The sequence below is a fragment of the Pezoporus occidentalis genome, unplaced genomic scaffold (assembly GCF_034315485.1).
Source record: "Pezoporus occidentalis ecotype Australia unplaced genomic scaffold, CSIRO_AGI_Poc_V1 ctg85, whole genome shotgun sequence".
NCBI classification, from domain to species: Eukaryota; Metazoa; Chordata; class Aves; order Psittaciformes; family Psittacidae; genus Pezoporus; species Pezoporus occidentalis.
In genome coordinates this window covers 470,518-493,938 of record NW_026916212.1, presented here as the reverse complement: position 1 = coordinate 493,938, position 23,421 = coordinate 470,518, and the positions used below count along the sequence as shown (strand labels likewise).

At 41.6% G+C, this 23,421-nt stretch overlaps 1 protein-coding gene across 2 annotated transcripts in view; it reads right to left on the bottom strand.

The window, feature by feature from the left end:
• The window catches only part of LOC134156364 (chondroitin sulfate proteoglycan 4-like), a 34,684-nt gene extending 23,263 nt beyond the window's left edge, over positions 1–11,421 (bottom strand). For both annotated transcript variants that reach the window (XM_062604332.1, XM_062604334.1), the window contains exons 1-5: positions 10,968–11,421; positions 10,281–10,444; positions 6,126–9,698; positions 4,657–5,127; positions 3,837–4,013 (exon numbers count right to left, since the gene is read on the bottom strand). In XM_062604332.1, coding sequence (XP_062460316.1) covers positions 3,837–4,013; positions 4,657–5,127; positions 6,126–9,698; positions 10,281–10,444; positions 10,968–10,971 — 4,389 coding nt within the window. In that variant the 5' untranslated portion in view covers positions 10,972–11,421. The remainder of the gene's footprint in view (positions 1–3,836; positions 4,014–4,656; positions 5,128–6,125; positions 9,699–10,280; positions 10,445–10,967) is intronic.
• Positions 11,422–23,421: the final 12,000 nt, after the last annotated feature.

The following is a 23,421-nucleotide window of genomic DNA, read 5'->3' as shown; positions in this document are numbered from 1 at the left end:
ACCATGGACTAAAACCTTTCAAAGCCACTGAGATTTTTGCCACAACACTTCAATAGAGGAAAGATTTCAGACTACACAGTGTAACAAAATATGTGCCACGGAAAAAGAGTCATTAAAATGAAATGATACATGCTTTCTGGTTAGAAAAAAGGCTTAAAAAAGAATTTGCATTACAATTTATAATAGAAGTCTTGCAAACAGGAAATAGCTATTTCCTTCCTTTAATATGTATTTCTCTGTAATGTAATTACTACTAGTGAAGTTTCATAAAAGATGCTACCTATGAGCACAAAGGATGATAACTAATAAGAAAGGCTGACTTAATGAGTGGCACCAAATAAGCACATCAGTGTCACTGGTTGTGTGCTGAGACCCTTTAACTTGTCTCTATAGAACTTGATTTAGATTATTCTGAACAGAAAATAAAAAGGCCAGGTACAGGATATCCAAAAACCGTAAGAAAGGACTATGCAAACATGTTATTACAAGTGACTTACTGAGTTTTGAAATATTTTCTCATCCTAAAGGAAAAAAATAGCTTTTTTCTAGAAGGACAGTGTTTACTTCTATTGTTCCAGCATACTAACACACAATGCTTTTTAAAGCACTGTACATGCCTTGCAACATGATCCTTGAGGACTGAAAGGAGATCCAAGGGCTGAAAAGGGCTATAGGAAGTGGACACCCAGAATACTGCAATTGCTGTACAAGTGTCTTATTTTCCACATCTGGGATCAAGTCCTCCTTTAAAAGCACCATGAAAACTGCATTCAAACTTCCAGGACGTACCATTTCACTAATTCTGCATGTTCCACAGCATGGTAAAAAAAAAATTCACGACCCTGCCCAATGGAAAATAATTCATTCTGTTCTACTTACAGCATTCAGCTCAGCAGTATCTCCTTGCATGCTATGCATCCTACCAGACACTCTATATTCACAGCCATTTTATTATTCTGGTAAGTGAGTGATATTAAGAAAACAACAACAAAAAATCAGTGTTTCAATTTATTGGATTTTTTAAAATCTAATTCTAGGAAAATACAGCCCTCTTGTGGCAAAGGGAGGATATAGTAATTTCACAGCATCCCTACCCATATATTTAAACATATACATAAATGCAGCAAATAATGCCAGATAGCGATTTTCTTAAAAAGATCCTATCTCCCTTCCCCATTCCCACCCCAGAAAAAAAAAGAAATCGCCACAGAACCTGTGGAAATTTTAGGGAATTACACTTTAAATGCTCTATGGTTCTAAAGAAATATATCCCTCAGGCACTTACATTCTAATGGAAAGGCTAAAAACTTCACTTTCAGTTCTTAGAGAAAAATAAGAAAAATCTCTACAAAATGGTTCATTGTTTGTCCTCCTGCACCTCTTCCTATGGTGTTCATAACCTTCGGAACAACAGACAAGGTTGTTTGAATGGATGTTACAGATGCCTCATAAATGAGATTTCAACAGCAGATGCCATACACTAACCGTATTTCATACACAGCCATAGCTCTTTCTAACTCTTTATATTGGGACCTGCAAAATTTCTGAGGTGCTAAACTTCAGTCAATCCAAATGGTCCTACTGGACCTCACGTAAACCTTCGTACATTTTGTACAACCTGTCAAAAGATATAAAAGAGCTACTGCCTTTTTAAAAGTAACACGCCAGCATTTGCCACTAGCAATGTCCTGGAAGAGCACAGGCTGTTTGGGCGCCAGCTAGTACCACCCTGCTCAGGAATGCCTAGCTCATCTAAATATTTAGCAGGACCAAGAGAAATCCATTTTCTCCCATCTACTTGGGATGTGCAAGTTTGCTTTGAAGGATCATCTCAGTGTATTCCTCCCAGTATACAATTGCCAGCTTTGTTACAATCTGCACATGAATCCAACATTTATGCGCATATAAGTACCCACTCATGCAAAAACTAAAGGTTATTTCTCAGCAATAGCTTAATGCATGACAAGCAAAACCACAGGCACAAAGGCAGCATCCCAATTCTTGGTATGCAAACTGCCTCCCCAGCAGAGAGGGCCAACTTTGGCTAGGTTAAGCTCTGTTACCACTGTTCCTGGGATGACCAGACTTAGATATTTTTAGAAAAATCCATATGCTGCACTGCAGAGCACTGCAAGGCCTCAACTCTGTTAACAGACTGCAGTTCAATGCCAGCAATGCACCAGAAGGGAGACACAGAAAAATTTCTGACTGGACATACATTACTCTTGTCTGTGACTGGACAAACATTACTGCATGCTGTGCTGATGTCTGTAGAGTACTACTGTAAATACTTTATTTAAAGTTTTTACTCGGTACCACCCAAATGCTTGTCAAGTGAGTCTGCCCTTCTGCCAGCGCCCTCTGCTCAGGGCAGGGTATCTTGTGTCATAGAGACCTGCAGATCATCACAGATCATCTACGTTTGCTGCGAAGCTACACAATACTACCACTACTGCTCTTCAAATACTATGTCTTTCCTCACGTGAAAAGCCTAAATACACAACACAAGGTTATAATCACTTTTGCAGTAACCCATTCTCCCTTTGCCACACACAACTAACTATGTAAAATTAAGTGTATGTTTCAGGTATCACCACTGTGTAAACTGTATCATACAGCACTGTGGACAATACATGTGGATGGAGCCTCAGCATACCCTGCTTAGCTTCTTTTAAACTTATTTCTAAATATCTTTGTCTTGATGCCTCCCAGCTGGTTTACTGTGACCACAGGTTTATTATATATCCATTTAAACCTACTTTTCAATCATCTAATTTGCTCTTACTCATCAGATCTCAGATCGGCATCCTTTACACACAGGGGCTTTTTAGTTTACATGGGCAGTAATTCCATAATAGATTGGTTCTGGTTACTGAGTGCTATTTTAACACAAACAAGTAACAGTCCTATAAATAAATAAATAAATCCAGTAAAGCACAGGAAGTGAAGTGACAGAAATTACTTTTTTTTTGAAGACTGAATGATTACAAAGCCAGTTATGGTTATTAGGAGACAAAGGTAGCATCAGCCAACAATTTTAAAATTTTCTTCAGGAATTTGGGTGGAACAGAGTTAGAAACATTCCTTTTTTAGCTCACAGTATTACACAGTAACAGCTTCAGTGTCTGCACTAATATTTTGATGATATCTAACACCCCAGATTTTCACAGATTGAATGTATTATCCTTATCAGGATTTTTTAAAGAGGGAAACATTCCTGTTTTGTAACACAAATACTCCACATGTAGTCAATTCTCTAATGAAGCACCAGTGAGAATGCTGCTCTCATGTGTCATCCTGCCCCACTGGAGATCTGGAGAAGAGCAGGCAGCAGAATGCACTTCAACAGGTCTGACCCTTCGGTACAGTTAATGGCAAGAGGCAGTCTCAAGGCTCTGCAAGGACAACAGTGAGATGTTTGCACCCTCACCATCATTAATCTTGGCACTTTTCAAAGCTACACTGTTCACCAACAGCCCTCAAGATGCCCTAGCAAACAACGCCAAAACACAACAGTGATCCAGGTGCAAGACATCCTACTCCACAAGCGCTAACTCAGTCCAAAGAGACTTCATGTATCTTTTAGATAAAAGGAAAGCTCAGTCAGCCTCCTAGATAAACTTGACTTGTTCTTCATGATGACTAGAATCTCCATAAATACACACTACCCATGTACTGCCTTGCTTCACTGACAGTAATTTATTCAAATTCCGGAACCACCACTTATTATATTGACTATCCCACCATATACAAACCTAACACTGTGCTAATGAAGGTGCACTAAATGGTATCAGGTTCAATATAATTTTAATGTTTCAAAATTTTTACAAACATACCTGAAGAACTCTGTTAACTTTTATAACAGGAGCTTCATCATTTACTGCAGTAACTGTTATAAACACAGTTTTGGGCAAGCTTTGTTTCCATAATTCCGTGTTATTCACTATCACAGTAAAATTGTCCATTAGTTCTTCACTGTCATCATGAACATAGTAGATTAATTCTTGTTCCACCTGGAAAATATAACAACCTGAAAAATTAAAGATACTAAAACATCATCTGCCCACTCTTTTAGCCAGAATATCTTAACTTGAAAGTCTCGGCATTTCCCCTCCCTCCTCAAGGGAAAATGGAAAATCCAATCCCCCTATACTTACCACAATGTGTCCTGGAACCTGCAAACTGAACATATATTAAATGGTGACTTATGATAAGAAGTTTCACTTCTTAGAGCTAAAAGACTGAAATTTAGCTTATCATGCATATACTGGATCTCTGTGAGTGGAACCATGACCTGAGGGGTTTTTTATCCCCACTTTCCTCCTTGTTCAATCCACACACCATTTTCTCTTTTCGAAATGTACCCACAATCTGTCTTAGGTTTCCAGAGTATCAGCTCTTCCTGAGTATGAGTGGCCATGAGTATGCTGTGATTACAGCACACTAGTCTGTGTGACCAGTGGCAGCTTATCCCAGCAATGCACCCTCCCTCCCCACCCCAAATGACCAGCTAACAACTGCAGACAGATCTTTCGATACAAGGCCAGAATAAAGCTCAAACTCATGCATCTCACCACCTCTCACCAAATCATCCCACAGCTTTTAGCAATACAAAACTTCATCATGACTACAGCAGAGCAGATCTAAACACATTACCTGTTTTCTGGTAAATGTGGCTAACTTTACTCCGGGAACATGAGAGTTTTCGACATACCCATGTTTTGGCTGCTCAATTAAAACAAATTCACAGCTGAGTCCAACAAAGTGTCTACTAGAAATTTTGAGATAGTCTTCCACCAAAGCTTTAGAGCCCCCTTCAATCACAGTGAAGTTCTGTACTTCCAGTGGAATCGTTCTGGGGATGATGTCTACGGAGACCTCTATTCCACTCACTGTTCGGACACCGTTAGTCACATCCAGAGAAAAACGGTCAGCTAGTTGGTCAGGAACTGTCTGCACATACTGAACTTTGCCCTCATCAACATCTTGCTGTGTGAAGCTCAAAACTGGCCTTTGGTCAGCACCGAGATAACTTTCTTCGGAGGAAAACTTCCGAATGTAGCCACGCACTGGAAACTGTCTTACTGTGAACACAATCTCAGATGGAGAACTGTTTTCATGAACAACCTTAAATTTAAAAACACACCCCAAAATTACTTAAACAGAAACAGGAGAAATTCTATAATTCTCTTCTGATTTTTTTACTCTCAACCATGGCATTCTCCTTCTAATTAACTGGGATTCCTTATTCGGGTTACATGGTTCTTAATACAATACTTCAAGTAGACATGTGTTAAATAAAGATGGCATGGTAGTGTTTTGAAAAGGAACTGTTAACGAACAGCCTCAGAACCCCTGCATGAAAGAGGGATTTCAGTTACACAGTAATGTGGTGCCAGAGCCCCCTTGCGGTGGTTACTGAAAGGCTACACACAACGTGCAGGAACGTATCAACCAAAGGGAAAGCACCTCATCAGATTTGTGAATGGATGTTTTCAAAGATTTGGATGCAATCCTCAGAGAGTATTAATTGGGCTAGTTCCAAAAAGAATGAAACAAAACCCCAGAGGTTTATATTGGACATTAGGATTTTTTTTTTCACTGAGAGGGTGACCAGGAATTGGAACAGGCAGCCCAGAGAAGGGGTGGTGTCACTGTCCCTGAAACGTTCAAAAAACATGTACTTGAGACCTAGTGAAATGGTTTAGTGATGGACTTGGCAGTCCTGGGGTAACAGATGGAACTGATAGTCTTAAAGGTTTTTCCAATCTGGTTGATTCTATGATTCCCTGGAATTTCACACCAGCTCGAGTAAGAATGATACATGAAGTAACAGCAATTGTCACAACAAAAAACAAATATACAGGTGCAGTATCTTCAAATCTTAATCTTCTCGAGCACCAATATGTAATGGAATCAAAGACTATGGGCAGCCCTTTTCTTTAACATAACCAGTTTTCCATTCTAGAAACAGAAGATTGCTAGTGTCAGCCCCTTCCAGAATAAAGCGTCCAGAACGCAGTCATGTTAGTGCAAACTAAAAGCGCTGGAGACTGCAACAGCTGAGAAAGCAGTGAAGAAAACTTGCTACAAGACTGGAGAAATGAACAACACAGTTAACTTACTTGAAGCTTTCCTTTACTGATTTTAACTGGTTTTCCTTCTTCAACCAAGAGATTGTTTTTGTTCACAACTGTTGGTGGCCACTGCTGACTTTCCAAATATATGCGAACATGCACTCCAGCATCCAGATGGGCATCTCCAGCATGGACCGTAAAGTTAAATGTGTCAATAAAATTGCTGCTGTCATCATGCCTGTAGGTCACATACCCCTTTATCAGATCAAGTTGAGAAAAGGTATCCATCAACACATTATTTACATATATTCTTCCATATTTTGGGAAAGAGAATATCTCATATGTAAACTCATGATCGTTTCTTATATCTTGATTTGTAATAGCACTTAGGTTAGCTGTTGTAACAGTTTCCTCTTTCCCTTTCTGAACCAACAAGCCTGTATTATTTGCCAAAGTAACATAAGGATCAGCGGCACTAACTTCTAGAAGCAAAGAGGTGTAGTGTTTGCCATCTGTCACAAACAGCACAAAACGCCCAAAATCCGCACCACGGTGTATAAACAGGACTTGCTTTTGCTCCAGGTCCACTTGTCTGAATTGGTAGAGTCTATGTGAAGTATCATTTGTTAGCACCAACTCTCCATTGGAAATGCCACGTCTAGTATATAGCAACTGTCCATCATCAAAATCAGAATCAGGATCATGATAGCAAAGATCTGCCAAAGTCAATAATCGCTGCCCATCTCTCACTATGTTAAATATCTTATCAATTACACGTACTGGTTTCTCATCATTCTTCAGCTGGACAGAAATGTTGAATCTAATTTCTACTGACAAAGGTTCTGCTTCAGGATCCAGGTTTGTCCAGTTTCCTGACTCTTCACTGGAACTCAAAGCTCTGACAAGAAATTCATCAAACACTGTCTCTGAATCGTCATGCACATACATAAGATGCTTATTAGTTATATCTTTGTCAGTGAAAGTAGTGAGATTGTCATTGCTTTCAAATGAGCCTGAAAAATTAATGAGTTTTAATTTCCCATGTTTAGGAAACTGTACAACTTTATACTGGAAAGTTTTATTATCTGGTGTTTGCACAAACAGCTCTGTGTTTGTTATTAACTCTCCTTCACCTTCAGTAACTCTAAGGCCATTGTTAGTCAAAATGATGTTTCTGAGATATGATTTGATGTAGACTTCAAAGCTGTATACATTTGATTCCAGATACTTTGTAGAAATAAGGAACTGAAATGAATCAATGTTATCTTCATGATATCTGCAGTTTAATTCATATGCCACTTTTTGATCCATAATATCTTTCTGGCTAAAGACTGAACCTTTTTCCAAAGGCTGGTCATTAAGTAGTATCTGCCCATTCTTTGGTAGGGATAGCAATTTAAAATTAAGCTCATGATCTGGTATTTCTAGATCCACAATCACAGCAAAAAGATTATCTGAATTCAAGTACTTCTTTGATTTTTCAATTTCTAGAGGAGCATGTTTCGATAAACTGTATCTCAACCATTTCACTTTGATTGGAAACACATGCTCTTCACTCATTGTGTTTCCTATGCTAACTTTGAATTTAAATTGGTCAGTAACATTTCCCAGCTGTATTTCTTTAAAAGTGCTACAGTATCTCACACGGCTGCGCTCAAGAGAGCGCTGAGAAAAAGAGCTGACTCGCTTCCATTCCCCGCTTGAATGCTGCCTTTGGACTTCCCCAAACTGGGGTGGCTCTGTGATCTTGTAGCGGATCTCCAGCTCCTGGAGGTTGGCATTTGTTTCAACTGCCAGATGCCTAGGTGTGATCAGAGCTGTAACACCTTGGAGTAGTTTTATTCCCAAATTGTTAACAACTCTGTAATCCAATGGAACTGCCATGACGCGTAACACAACAGTGTTGCTCACCTTCTCACCATCACTTGCCCTCAGAACAATCCTTGAGTTCTTGATGCCTGTGTGGACAAAGAAAACAGTGCCTTCTCTTAAGTCCTCATTAGAAAAAGTAGTAATAGCTTTTCCAGGATGCTTTGAATCTTCTAAATACCCTACATCTGCATTCAGATTTCCAAGCACTGAAAGACTCAGACCAACAGGAGCTGTATCCTTATCTAGAACTTTTATCAGGTCACTAGTCAAACGTTTCTTTGAGTTCTCCAAGAGAAGAAGCAAGTTTCCCTTGGGAAGTATAATTTCAGGTGCATCATTTACTGGAGTGACAGTAATGCTAAACACATGCTGCTCACTTCCTTGCAAATATGGAGGCACAATCTTCTCCCTGCTGGTAGAAATGGAGAAATTAAAATAATCATAAGTGCCCTCAGAGCCATCATGGACATAAAGAATCTTTCCTTGCCGTATGTCCTGCAGAGTAAATGTATTTACCTCCTGCGCTGGCTCAAGATCTAGTTTCAAGTTTCCATAAGAGGGTGTTTTTTTAATTTCAAAAACAATTTGTGATAGATGAATACCTAATTTCTGAAAGTCTAAGTTGACTTCAATATGTTTAGATTCAAGTGAAGCTTGTCCACCCTCAAGCACAATCAAGTTACTAAGAACTAAAAGGTGGCTTTTGTCTTCCTTGCCCAGAAAGACAGAGCTTTCAGAGGAAATGGCAAATGTTGGGGCTGCTTTCACAGTAGGGCTGTTCCCAGCCATCTCTAAAGAAAGGTTTGTATTAAAAGCACTCTTTGTTTCACATCCAGCTGAAATGTCCTTTGTTACCAGAACATTCTTAAGCGATTTCTTTTCTGAATTGGTTTTCAGGTCTCGTATGCAACCTTTGAAGGATCCTCCTCTGGCGTACTTCCCAGACACCGAGACTAGCCCTAACTTAACCACTTCTGATCGTGTGCTGTCATCTACACCACCTACAAAGAGAGACCCCTCCAGAAGCGGCAGCTTAGTGTAGGGAGGCAATGATTTTTTCACAGTTTCTTCATCCAGTGTAAGCTGCAAATATTCTGCAGTAAATTTCAGTTTGATGTAGTGCCAGTGACTATCATTGACTGACTTATGAGAGGAAAGCTGGGTTCTACTTCTAAATTTTCCAACATGGGCTTTAATTAGTCCATTTTCCATTTCCATTGCAATGAAATCTCCCACTTGCCCAGCATGGTAAAGCAGCAAGCCACGTGTGGCTGAGGTTTGCAATGTACACTCCAAGATACCCTCATCATCAACATTCCACGATGGGAAAGAAACATAGGATCTGGAACTGAAGAAACTAATGGGTTCATCTTCGCCTGCAAAGAATTCATCACTGCATCCCACTGAAACTTCATGGACATTTTTAAAGCCAGGAGAAGGTCTCAGAGGCTTCAGAATGTCTAGCTGATTGAATGATACATCATCAATGCATCCTCGGAAACTAGGTAGTGCTTCAACAAGGTAGGGAACATCAAGTTTACTAGTACCACCTATGTAGAATCCATAATCAATACTTAATTCATAGAAAATTCCAGGCATTTTTGCACTACTTGTATCCTGCTTATCAATTACCAATGTGACATTGTCATGTTCATGATGTAGTTCAACCAGGTGCCAAGCTAAATCGTTCAGCTGAGATCTTTGCTGAGAATGCAGTACTCGTTCCCCCATGCCAAAGTTTATTCTCAACTGCAAGAGACAGAATTTTAACCATCAAAATCCAAAGTAGTATTTTTCGCAATCATATATCAGTATGTAGCTAATACATTAATTTTCGTATTAAGCACATTACTTAAAAATGTAATTGAAAAAAAAAAAATCCACTAAAATTTTCTGCAGGTTTACCTGCCATGACAAATATGGCTTGAACAATTGCAGAAGAGGGAACAGACTCCTCTGCAGTTCTGCTAGGACCAACAACTCCTGAGAACCCAAAGGACAATAACATTTCAAGGACTTACCCTGCATAAAAAACATTATTTGAATCATTTTCTATGATGCTAACATCATCAAATCTGAAATTTTTACTCTACTGACCTCATGCTTTGAACACAATGATCTTCATTTTAAGACCTACAGATCTCAAAAGGCATTTAGAGTCAAATTCTAATAACTATAAGAAATAAATACCATATTTTGAAATTATCAATTATATTTTGTGATCTTTCCATTTTTAAAAACATAACCTATTAGAATTGTTATAGGTACCACCTTAAAACACTAAACAATACGAGCCACACATGTCCTTTTAGCTACAGTTATAGACCATACCTCTAAGTATCCTGAATGTAGCTCCATTAAACAATAACCCTTCTTCCCAGCTGCAAGAAAAAGCAGTCCATTTGGCTTGCTTGTTCGAAACCGTAACTGTAAGGATATCTGAGAGGATACTTCTACCATGTTCAACTCCACAAAGCTATCACCATAAAATGATACTGAAAGAAAGGAAAACAAATGGAGGACTTAGTCACACACACACAAAAGCATTTTTCTTCTCTACAGCTAAACATATGTTTAAAACCTATATTAACCCTCTATATACTTAAATATGAATGAATGAAACTAGATCTCAGATTCCAAATTTACCAGTTCAATCTACTGGATAAGAGCCCAAAGGCCAAACCAGTATGGACAAAGAATGAATATGGCCCAGTATTCTACCTCCAGCAGTGATGACAGGGAAATCATAAGAACAGTGCAATCACATTTAATACTTTTCTTCAAATACTCTTCTCATTGTTTTTTTTGTTTGTTTGTTTTGGTGTTTTCCTGAGCTTGCCATAGTCGCTCTATTTCATAACTACCAAAGGATTTCTCTCTGAAGTACTCCTGCAGATTTTCTTGGAAACATTCATCTAGAACACACTCTTACATCTCCATCAGAGATATCTTCTGTCATCTCTGATGAATGACCCACAGGTCTCCAGATATCTGCATCATTCTTTCATGTTTCCTCACCCATCTCTTTTCCAGGCTGAAGTTTCCTCTTGCTTCCTGCATGCAGCCTCCAACAACCACCCCTGCTGCCCTGTTGGCCAGTCACGCAGTTCTGTGCAGACTTCCTTCACTCTCCTCCCCTCTTTTCTGCCTTGAAAAACAGTAACAGCAGCAAACTTCCTCATTTGACTACTCACTGCCTTTACCATCCTTGTTATTACTATACTGAAAAACACAAGACCAAAGATTCTAAGACCAAATCACTAGAAACTCTCTGGTAACTTTCCTCCTATATTCATCCCTTTCTCCCATCTTTTAAACCATTATTTAATATGCATAGCCCTGCATTTCCATCCAGTGGCTCCTCAAAAGCATTTGATGTCAAACTTCACCAAAAGCCCTTTGGGAATCTAAATCTTAGCTAGCTTTCCCATGCCCATTAAGAAATCTCCTAGACGTCTGTAATGCAGAATTTACACCACAAAATCACAGAATGGTTCGGGTTGGAAGACACCTTAAAGATCATCTAGTTCCAAACCCCTGCACAGACTGGGTTGCTCAAAGCCTCATCCAGCCCAGCTTTAAGAACAATCCTACTGCCTCTTCCCAAGTTGATAGTACTTACTCCGGCATCTTTTTCCCTTTGTTACAGTATCTACAAATATGAATGACATGGACGTCACGCTTACAATCCCATGGTCATTCTTGTTTTAAACACTGGCATAAAATTTGCCACCCTCCAGGCTTCAAGTACCCAGGTATTCTGAAGTACAAGATCAGTTGCTACCCCTAGCAAGTAAGCAATTTCATCCCTGAGGTCTTTTAAGTCAGTGCCTCTTGCTTCCCCCACAAAAAAAAGGGGGGAAATTCAGCTTGGGAAGCTTCCCAGTTAGCAGTAAACACCATTTCCTTTAGCTTCTCTGCAGTAGTCATGCCCTTTTTGAGTGCTTCTTTTATATTGATAACTCAATCAACTGGCTGCACAGACCCTCTGGAGAGGTTTTGTTCTTGATATATTTAAGAAGGATTTAGTAAAAGCTTCGATTCATTCAGCTAGCTGATCTTTGACCTTTTTTTTTTCCCAGGCCTGTCTATTTTCAGATTACATCTGTCAGGGTTTATGATGCTTTCAGCTGTGTCTGAACACAACTCTTTAAGGACACCACCAGTTAAATATTTATTTTGCAGCTTTTAGCTTCATTCTGAGTCAACTTTCTTATTTTAACACAGTTCTTTTTAAAAGTAACCATAACTCCAAATACGTTTTGAGGTTTAATTGTTCCTGTCCCTACATTAGCTGTCCCTTTGCTGAATATCACATGCTCTGGTGACACTTACAAAGTGCGGCTTTAACTCAGACCCTGACTGGATTTTGCACAGTACAAAGTACCAAATCAAAGCTCTCATTAAACAGCTGTTTCATGACACAATCATTAACAGTATCTAAAAATTCTCCGCAGCATACATTCGAGGTGGCTCTCTGAAGAATCAGATTTCAGCCAACCCCATGGCCAACAGCTATGTAACAGTGTGTTAAATACCCAGAGAAACACAGGAAACATTTTTAGATTACTGAAATACACTATTTCTTGCAAAGAAAGAGTCACCACTGTGCATGGAAAAATTGGCTCCAAGTTGAACAAAAAGTAATTCTTCCCCATCAGTTTACTTCTAGTAAAAGTTTTCATCAAATAGCCAGCTCTAATATAACTCACAGGCCTTCCATTAAATCTATACAGTAGGAGAACCAATGCTGTTTGTTGGTAATAAATGTTTATACTATGGGGTTATTAAAGACCTCCCTTTTAAAGTATGTATTCAGGTAACAGAACTAGAGAAAAACCACACACACACGCAAACGAGGACTAACTTTTACTAATAGGATAGGAAACAGGTTAAATGCTTGTAATTTTTATATTGTTGTAAATTCATACTACAGCAGTGACGAGGACTGCCACTATTCTACCTACGAAACAGATGACTATAGGTGATTGTCTCTATCCTATAAAGCTTTGCACCCAGTAATACAGGTAAGGGAAAGGAGTCCCCTGACCTCCAGAGATACCTTCTGAAGATCAAAGGAAGCATAACCTAGCTACCTGAAATAACATGTCTTAATCAAAAGATTACTCCATTTCCTTCAGCCAATATAGTAGCATCAATATAACGTTATGGGTACAAGAAGGTTTTACCTTGAGAAACCATTCTAACCCTACTGAAACTGAGAAGCAGTTACATTTGCTTTGCTACATTACATCCTAGCACCAATACAGAACCAGCAAGTAAGAGACTTCATTATAATTTTCTCAGTGAAGTTCCTCAGAAATTAACAAATGAAATCCAAAGCATTCACAGATGTTGATGTCCTTAAAGTTTCATTACAATCATTGTAACACAGCCCAGAATTTCTGAATTGAAACTAAAGGCTGCTTTAGTTTTAGAACAGTAACTTTTTAAAGACATCATAATCTCATTAGTATGTAGAGGAAAAAAAGGATTTTGAGGGAAGCAATTAAGCAGAAAGATAAACTTATTCATGGATTATTCAGTATAATTTAGAATAACTAGAAATGAAGTTACAGAGTCAGTATTTTGCAGTGTGCCACTGGGAAGCAGTTCAGTGTTTACACTATATATGAATTTCCTGGAAAAGAAAAATCAAACATAAGCTAAAGTTTCTGCCTTCCATAAAACACTTCAGAGTCAGAATCCACCACTGAATGCGAAGCAGGAAACTCAACATCAGCCTATGCACTGATCCAGTACCAAATGAGATCCTGGGCCAAGACCACCTACGGTGCCTTGGTGTGATTTCTGCTTCACTACCCACCAAACTAAGAAGCATGTTATTGTAGTATAGGAATCAAGTTTCTCTGGAGCAGAAACTTCTAGACTGATTTCTGGCTGAAACCATGTTATGAATTATCTCAAAATGAATGCGGTGCCACAGCTTACTAAAAGAGGGCATTTTATTGTCGACCATTACAGAAAGTAAGAGGAATTCAATCAACACCACCAGCCTTGCATCTCTCTTACTACTGGACAGGTGAATTCAGCAGATCATATAGGGAATGATTCCTCTGGAATGCCTGGGCAGACAATCTACTCTCTTAACAGCTTTATGCCCTAAAGAGGAAAGATGAGTGGAAGCAACTGAGTCAGATCTATGGCCACTTCATGGACATGGACACAGCCACATGAAGGCTTAAAAAAAACAAGGAATAATCACTTAGGATGTCAATTTAAGGATCTGTTCAACCTGAGTTAATGGCTAATATGGTTCCCATCCCTCTTCCTTCTCCCTTAGAGCCAGCCCTCAACTCTGACTACAAACATATTAGGGCTACAAATCCATCCTAATATTTCCATCATAACAGACAACATTTATATGGGAAGTGTGAATTTTGGTTCAAGTAATTTTACTAAAGACTTCTGACCAGCTCCGTCCACATCTTTCTTAGAATTAAGCGCAAGAAACCAGGTCAGGCACAGCAACAGCCTTCATAATCACAGACCAGAAAGTTCTTCATTCACTCAGCATCTAGTGATGGCATTGGACTGTCATTTTACCCTTTTGTTCAGCTCTCATTCTCTAGTGTTAAAAACTTCAACAAATTCAACAAACAGCTACACCTTGAATAATTTTCCTCTTGGCTTCTGTACTCAAAGTGCAAAGCAATAAAAGCTCTTTTCTCCATTGCCAAAACTAACAACCCCAGAAATGCAGCCACAAGAAGCCAAACCTGGACTCAAACAGCTATCACAAGCTATGGACATCCATCCAACAACAAAATCAAGACTAGAGAGCTAACTGAAAGAGCAAACTTTTTTTTTCCCCATTTTTTTTCTGTATTTCTCATTTCAGAGTAGATTACATATCTTCTCAACAATGCATAAGGATGAACAGTGATCTTAAAATCACAATTCCATATTCACATATTAATTGGAAATAATTTAATGCAGCTTCAAGTCTGCTCAGCATCTTTTCACCTTTACTATGGACAGGAAGCAGTAACCCAGAAAGACTTTTATATTCATAAAGCTTTTTATATTCATACCAGACGAAAAAGAGGGGCATTTTACCAGATCCCTTCCCTGCCCTTAATAGCCATCCTTTTATGAAAAAAATTAAATAATCTGATCTTCAAACAGAAAAATGACGTAGTTCCCATATAAGAGAATATTTGGACAAAGTTCTTGTCTTCAGAATGCTCAGGAGATAACAGTGCCAGGCCCCTTTAAAGCTAATGCTTTAGCCAGAAGCCTACAGAGTTAGGAAAAATAATGTAGGTAACAGTTTAAAGTATTTTCAGATATCCTAAATCCTTCTGATGTAGACAAAAACATTTGTTTACTTTTAATACCTAGCATATTGATCTTCTATTTTCAACTCTACAATAAATGCCGTAATTATACTACAGAACTACTGTGCTCATACAAACTGCTCCCGTGTAGCCTGCTAATCTGCTGTGAAAACAACTATGTATAACTCGATTTACGGGAAGGCGACATGTAGTCATGCAATCTATTACACCGCTCAGTCATTAAAGATAAAATTATAAAAGTAAAGGATTAAGTCTAACATAGCCCATGTATTTTCAGTAAGGATCCTCTCCAAATTCTGGAACTGCCGCATCAGCAGTTTTTGTTGCAGCAGACAGCAAAAAAGCCGAAGACAATCACCACTTCTGAGCCACAGTAACACCTCAGTAGAGAACACGGTTCAGACAGTGGCCTCACTAACAATCTGTATCAGTGTGCTCTACAGGCTCGCTGTGTAAGAAGGAATTAAAAAGAAGAAAGCAGGAGGGGGAAGGTCACTTTAGAAATTGCTGTCTTGCCATCTCTGTTAGCCTGTGGTGCCCTGGTATCTAGGAGCCCCAGTCAGAGGGTCCTTACCTGCTAGATCATAGAATCACAGAATGGTTTGTGTTGGAAGGGACTTGAAGATCATACAGTTCCAACCTCCCTGCCATGTGGGTTGCAACTAGACCAGCTGCTCCAAGCCCCGTCCAACCTGGCCTTGAACACTGCCAGGGATGGGGAAGCCACAGCTTCTCTGGGCAACCTGCTCCAGTGCCTTACCACCCTCACAGGAAATCATTTCTTCCTAATACCTAATCTCAATCTAACATCTTTCATCTTAAATCCACTACCATTTGTCTGTGCCTTCATGTCTTTGTAAAAAGTCCCTCTCCCAATTTCTTGTAGGCCCCTTTAGGTACTGGCAGCTGCTCGAAGGCCTCCCCTGAGCCTTCTCTTTTCTATGGTGAACAACCACTGCTCTCTCTGCCTGTCTCCATAGCAGAGGTACTACAGCCCTTTGAGCATTATCGTGGCCCTCCTCTGGACTCACTCCAAAAGGTCCACATCCCTCTTGTGCTGGGGACCCCAGAGCTGGACACAGCAGACTCCAGGTGCAATCTCCCTTGACCTGCTGGTCACAATTCTTTTGACGCAGCTCAGGACAAGGTTGGAATACTTGATACACATTTCTCCCAAGACACTCCAACTGTACAATGTACCTTTAAGAAAATAAAAGTACTTTATCTTTTTATGTGAAAAATATGAAGTCAAAATAAAGGTTAATGCATCCATCCTACCAGCACACTCATAAAGTGCAAGAAGCACATACAACATAAGCTGAAAGTGATGAGGTCCTGGCTTTATCACCTTTAGCATATCTAGAAGCAACACATGTTTTAGGCATTTGAATGAATAAGCCTCCCACTGTCCTGCTAAGATTTGCACCTTGAAGATTTGTACCCTGCAGCTCACTCATGAAGGTGTAACAGGAAACTGAGTGGCACAGGTAGCTCAAGTATTCATCTTCCAGACGACTGTGGGTTTCCCTGTGTTGACAAATTCAGGTATGTTTCTGACTCTATTTTGGATGTTCAAGTAGAACCTCTTGCTAAGAGTGAGACCTGGCTCTCCCTGTGGTTCGTAAAACAGGTGCAACCTTTTGAGAAGCAGACCTTTTCACACTAATATTAAACAACTAGGCACGTTCTGAAGGAGCTCAATTCACAGCTGTAGAGAAACCAAAGTGGTATAACTTGGTCCCCCTGCTCTGCCTTTGTCCCTCCATCTTCAAAACAGAGCAGCTGATTTTCTGTACTGGTACATTTATTTTGTTCCATGAAGTCTTTTACGGTGATCCAGTGAGAGTTGGAGGGGTTGTGCAACCTGGGGAAGAAATAAGGTTTCCACATAGTAAAAATACTTTCAAGCTATACAGAAGTACAGCTTGAAGACTCATTAAGGGTCCTTATGCACTAAATGCTAGGCAAAACAATGAGAGACACCTTGAGTTCCAAATAGCTTCTGCTGTAACCAAGAGGAAATATGCAGGTCTGAACTTTGCTGTCCTAAACCACAGGAAAAACAGCACACAACCTCCAAAATAAATATAACAGGAAGACTCTCCCTTGCGATAGGATTTGAGTGATGGAAATAAGTGTTCACAGCCTATAAATACCAAATATAAATAAGACGTTGTGATATTAATAACTTTTAAAGGCCTTGTTTACTGTCATTGCACAGGACAAGTGTAGACATGTTAAAAAGGGAGAGAACATTAGCGAAAGAGTACCAAATTCCACTTACCCAATGTAACAAGCTTTTAACAGCCTTTTGCTAGAAAAAAAAAGGCAGAATGAGAGATTAAAGAACTCGCAGTTATTGCACGGACACACATTCTGCAGTATAAACATGCCTAGAGGTGTCCTACAGAACCAAAACATTTCTCTGTCTCTTTCCAGCTAACAAAGCTTTGCACCCAGGTCCAGGACTTCTATCACTGCTTCACTAGAAGAGCTGTCAGTCCTCTCCAAAGCGAATTCCCTAGTGTACAAATACTGACTCTACTCCTACAAAAGTCTGCTACTTTAGAGTTTTAGTTTTGTACTGTGTAACTTAGCTGGAACCATTTATCAGCACAAATGAGCCAAAGTGGTTTTTTTACCATACTGTATCTGTTCTGAATTTTGTGATTTCTACATTTATTTCCCCATCTAGTTGTATTTCTTTCACCTTGAATATGCCAATTATATGTTTGAAACCATTATGACTATAGCAAATCCTAACTTCAGACTATATAAAAATATCTTGGAGGAACAGATATCGTGTTCTAGCATTCACGTACAACTACTTTAAAAGTGGTTAATACGAAAAAGATGCTGTGAAGATAGGATAAAAAGAATTCATTATATTAAACTGTCCTAACTGAAAAGTAATTCTTTCAGGCAAACTACCTTGTATGGCTAACATTTTGCTGGAACTTTGGAAAAGGTTTGCATGTACTTTACTACACATCAGTAATAAAAATCACTATTTTTTAAAAATGCACTGCAAATAGTGAAAGAAATTGCCATATGTTTCATGTGGTTGTCAGGAGCTGCATATTCTAGAAATAAAGATGACCAGTTCTGATGATTCAAAGCTCCAGGAAACTAGCAGTGAGAAAAACGGAATTTAACAGCAATTACTTTCTTTAAGTACTTTCACATCTGGCTTTTTGCTTCTGAACAGCAGTGAAGAATCAGACTGGTAGCTGATTTTTGGAAGTTTCTCATTGAAACCTGTCCTTATGTTAGAAAATCCTACAGTTTGTGTGACTGTCCATTAAAAGTAGACTGAATGGGCTTTAAAGTCCTGACTAGAACTTCATAAGCATGACTACCCTTACACAGTTGTAATCTGATGCTGATGACAGCCCTGTCTTTTACAATGAATCTCAATGACTCTCACTTTTGCAGGGGCAGAAAAATGCGAACCTCCTTTGCCTGATCCAGCAGCAATTACTAATAATCACCTGGTGAAAGACAACCAAACAAAAACAAACTTAAAAAAATACATCCTCAAATAAACTCATGGCTTCTTCCTTTTCTCTTACAGCTAGATGGAACTGTATTTTGAATGTTCCTTTCTTTAACTCAGTACTTGCTACATCACAGATATAACCCACTTTAACTGGTGAGATTGAAAAGCACTCCAGTACCACAGAATATCTTAGGTAATATGGTTTGCTTACAAATCTTACACTCTCTAAAACAGTTCTGCTGATACTCCCCAAAACAGGTGTTTGGTAATGAAGCTTTGCTGTGACGACAAAAGGCAGAAACAATGCAGCAGAATGAGAGAAAGAAATCAAAGAACCAAAATAGTACACTTCATCATGGAAAAATACTAATTCCATCTATGTCCTTTTATCTAAGCACAGAAGGGCCACAGGGAAAATGGAAATGGAAAAGGGAGCTGTCAGATTCACTAGGAATGCCCTTTAAGGCTGATATAACCATTATTCAAAAGTGGATTCTCAGGGCTGATTCACAGTTTCTCAGTGTATCATTACAGTGAGATTTAGTGGGTAAATCAAACACTGCAAGTCTGTAAGCTTCTTACACTCACTTAAAATGTACACAGTAAAGAACATTCTTGTGTTGCATCTACAAATGCTTTAAAAACCATCAAAAAAAAATGAGATGATGTGTAAAAGTGCCTTCTGACCCAAAACTTTCTATGATTCTGTTTTCCAGATAAAATATAGTCCTGCAGTTAAAGCACTGAACATCTAATGAAGAGCTAACATTATCTTCTGGTTCTCACAGAAACACACTGAAGAGTTGGGAAAAACACTAATGCCTCATTTCAGTTCACTGCCTATAAGAAGCTGTTGGTGCTTTTTTTCCTTCCAGCCTTCAACTGATTTTCCATTTCACTCTCAGACTTTAGGAGCCAGAACTTTTAATCTCTGGGTACTGCTACAGCTATAGCAGCCGCTGGAGTAAGAGAGGTGGAGCTTAAGCTGACCTGATAGCGATGCCAGTACACATGGGCTGGCACAGCTCATCTTGAAGACAGCTCAGCCGCAGCATCCTGCACTGCTGCACCTAGGTTAGCACAAGCATCAGCAGCCTGCATTGCTGAAGTCCCTACCTTGCAGTTTGGAAACATACCCCCTGTCTCTGGCTTTATCTTGCACTGCCTGTAACGCCAAGGAAGGAGACACTACTGCAACAATGAGGCATAAAGTGACAGCTTCATATTTTCAAAGCAGTACTGGTTGGCTGCATGTTACTGCCAGTAAAATTAGTGACAATGCCCTCTATAATACCACTTAAGACAACACTACTATTAATAGAGCAATTTCAGTGGCAATCAAATCTCCCTAACATAGAATCATAAAATCATAGAATAGCTAGGGTTGGAAAGGACCTTAAGATCATCTAGTTCCAAACCCCCTGCCATGGGCAGGGACACCTCACACTGAACCATGTCACCCAAGGCTCTGTCCAACCTGGCCTTGAACACCGCCAGGGACGGAGCATTCAAAACTTCCCTGGGTGACCCATTCCAGTGCCTCACCACCCTCACAGTAAAGAACTTCTTCCTTATATCCAATCTAAACTTCCCCTGTTTAAGTTTTAACCCCCCGTTACCCCTTGTCTTGTCACTACAGTCCCTAATGAACAGTCCCTCCCCAGCATCCCTGTAGGTCCCCTTCAGATACTGGAAGGCTGCTATGGGGTCTCCACACAGCCTTCTCTTCTCCAGGCTGAACAACCCCGACTTTCTCAGCCTGTCTTCATAAGGGAGGTGCTCCAGCCCCTGATCATCCTCGTGGCCCTCCTCTGAACTTGTTCCAACAGTTCCATGTCCTTTTTATGTTGAGGACACCAGAACTGCACACAATACTCCAAGTAAGGTCTCACAAGAGCAGAGCAGAGGGGCAGGATCACCTCCTTCGACTTGCTGGTCACGCTCCTTTTGATACAGCCCATAATACAGTTGGCTTTCTGGGCTGTGAGCACACACTGAAGCCGGCTCATGTTCATTTTCTCATCAACCAACACTCCCAAGTCCTTCTCCGCAGGGCTGCTCTGAATCTCTTCTCTGCCCAACCTGTAGCTGTGCCTGGCATTGCTCCGACCCAGGTGTAGGACCTTGCACTTGGCATGGTTAAACTTCATGAGGTTGGCATCAGCCCACCTCACAAGCGTGTCAAGGTCCCTCTGGATGGCATTCCTTCCCTCCAGGGTATCAACCGAACCACACAGCTTGGTGTCATCGGCAAACTTGCTGAGGGCGCACTCAATCCCACTGTCCATGTCAGCGACAAAGATGTTGAACAAGACCGGTCCCAACACTGATCCCTGAGGGACGCCACTCATTACCGGTCTCCAGCTGGACATTGAGCCATTGACCACAACTCTTTGTGTGCGGCCATCCAGCCAGTTCTTTACCCACCGAGTGGTCCATCCATCAAATTGATGTCTCTCCAATTTAGAGACAAGGATGTCGTGTGGGACAGTGTCGAATGCTTCACACAAGTCCAGGTAGATGACATCAACTGCTCTACCCCTGTCCATCAGTTCTGTAGCCCCATCACAGAAGGCCACCAAACTGGTCAGGCAGGATTTCCCCTTAGTGAAGACACGCTGGCTGTCACCAAGCACCTTGCTGTTTTTCAGCATGCCTTCCAGGAGAATCTGCTCCAAGATTTTGACAGGCACAGAGGTGAGATTGACTGGTTTGTAACATCCTTGACAGCTCTAAGACACCTCTACAAGTAATAAACCCACAACTACCACAACCTTACATGGAGGCTTTTTGTTCACAAAACTAGTGAGAACATCACTTGGAGCTCTGAACTTCTCTTGTGGAAAGACAAGAGAGGCATATTTCATTTTAGTATCTGAAATTACTCCTATAAGAAAAACTACCAATGCAGCCATCACTAACCTGTGAAAAACCAAAAACTGTCTTTTTAAGTTAGAATTAAGTACCGGAAGTTTCTTTCTAACTATTCTTCTCCAGTGAAAACAGCCACCATACAGTCACAGGAACTGGCAAGACATTTGACAGTTTCTAAGAAAGGGAGTTATGGCAACCGATTTGTGTCACATGGGAATGTAAAGAGTACGAAAAACCACCCTTCTGCGACTGTCTGAGGGTCCATTACTTTAAAAAGGTATTTAAATAAGAAATTTGATTACCAAACTTTGATGCTCTAATGTACTTGAAGATATACAAGAAGAAATCCAATGGTTTGTGTCACTGCCCAAGACCCGCGCCTCAACACTCACCACCACCAGCGGGAGCCTCAGGCCCAAGGCACGTCTGAAGTCACACCTAAGACAGCGGAATTTGGGTGCCAAAAACCAGCTCCCCGCAGTGGCTGTGCTGTCCAGCCTCCCGGGAAGCCGCTCCCTGCAGAGACAGCCGACAGCAGCAGGACACCGCCTCCCAACCACCCGAGGGACACCCAGCCCCGCGCACACTTCCAGCGGCTGTAGCTGGGCCTCTTCCGCGACCGGTGCCAGCGCGGACACTGGGCCCACGGCCGGCTGCGCCTGGCAGGCAGGGGCATCTTGCTGTCGGGCTGCTGCCTTTCGCGGGGCCATGGCGAAAAGTCCGCTTCAGCGGTCAGGCGACTTCCAGCGTGGTCCCTGCCCGGCCCGGCCGCCTGTCCCCACCGCACCAGGGGCTGCCGATCATTGGCGTGCGAGCCGCCCCTTTCCCCCGCCCGGCGCAGGTGCCTTCCGGCCGGCGGGGCCACTGGCCAGCGCTTACCCCGCCATGGCGGCGCCCCGCGGGCAGCCCTACCTGCGAGAGCCGTCCGGCTGCCGGCCATCAGCAGCGCCAGCAGCAGGGCGCCGGGCACGCTGGACCCCTGCCTGCCTGCCATCCCGCTGGCACGGCAAGGCCGGAGCCGCTGACCGACCGGGCACCTCCACGGCCGGCGGCGGGGCTGGGCCCGGCTCGGACCCTGGGGAGCGGCGAGAGGGTGTCACCACCCCAATCCCGCTGCCGGCTCCAGCGGGGCCCGCGGCCCGGCGCTCCCCGCCCGCTGCCCGGGACAGCCTCCTCTTTCCCTTCCTCCTTCCTTCCCTCTCTCCGCACGGCGCAGCTGTTATCGCGGCCCGCCCCCCGCTCCATAAACACCGGCCTGGGACTGGAGAGGGGGCCGTTCCATCGTGGGGGATCGGGGGGACTGCGGGGCGCCATGCCTCGCACGCGGCAATCATGGTGGCCTTGAGTTGTGCTATGGGGCCAAGTTAGGCCAGGCTGTTCAGGTTTTTGTTGCTCACGTCTTAGAATCCTCCGAGGACGGAGGCTCCGGAGCATGCCTGGGCCACCTGCCACGAGTGGCTTGACTCTCGTCACGGATGTAGTTTTGTCTTTGTGTGGGGTGGGAACTGACCAGGGGTCGTTTGCAGCCGTGTCAGTCCTTCAGCCATTGTACACCGCTCGGTGGCCTGTGACGGCTGGAGGCTGCCCTGGGGTGTTCCAAAGCCTTCCGTTCTGCTGCGTGGGGCAGCCTTGTCCCTCACAGTATTTGCATGCTGTGCATAAAGGGATGCATCATAGTTCTTTCTGGAGGAAACGTGTAACAGGTGGAAGAAGCATTAGGAACAGAAACTGAGATTATTATAACCAGTACAGGACCTAAAGTAGACAAAATTCTGCA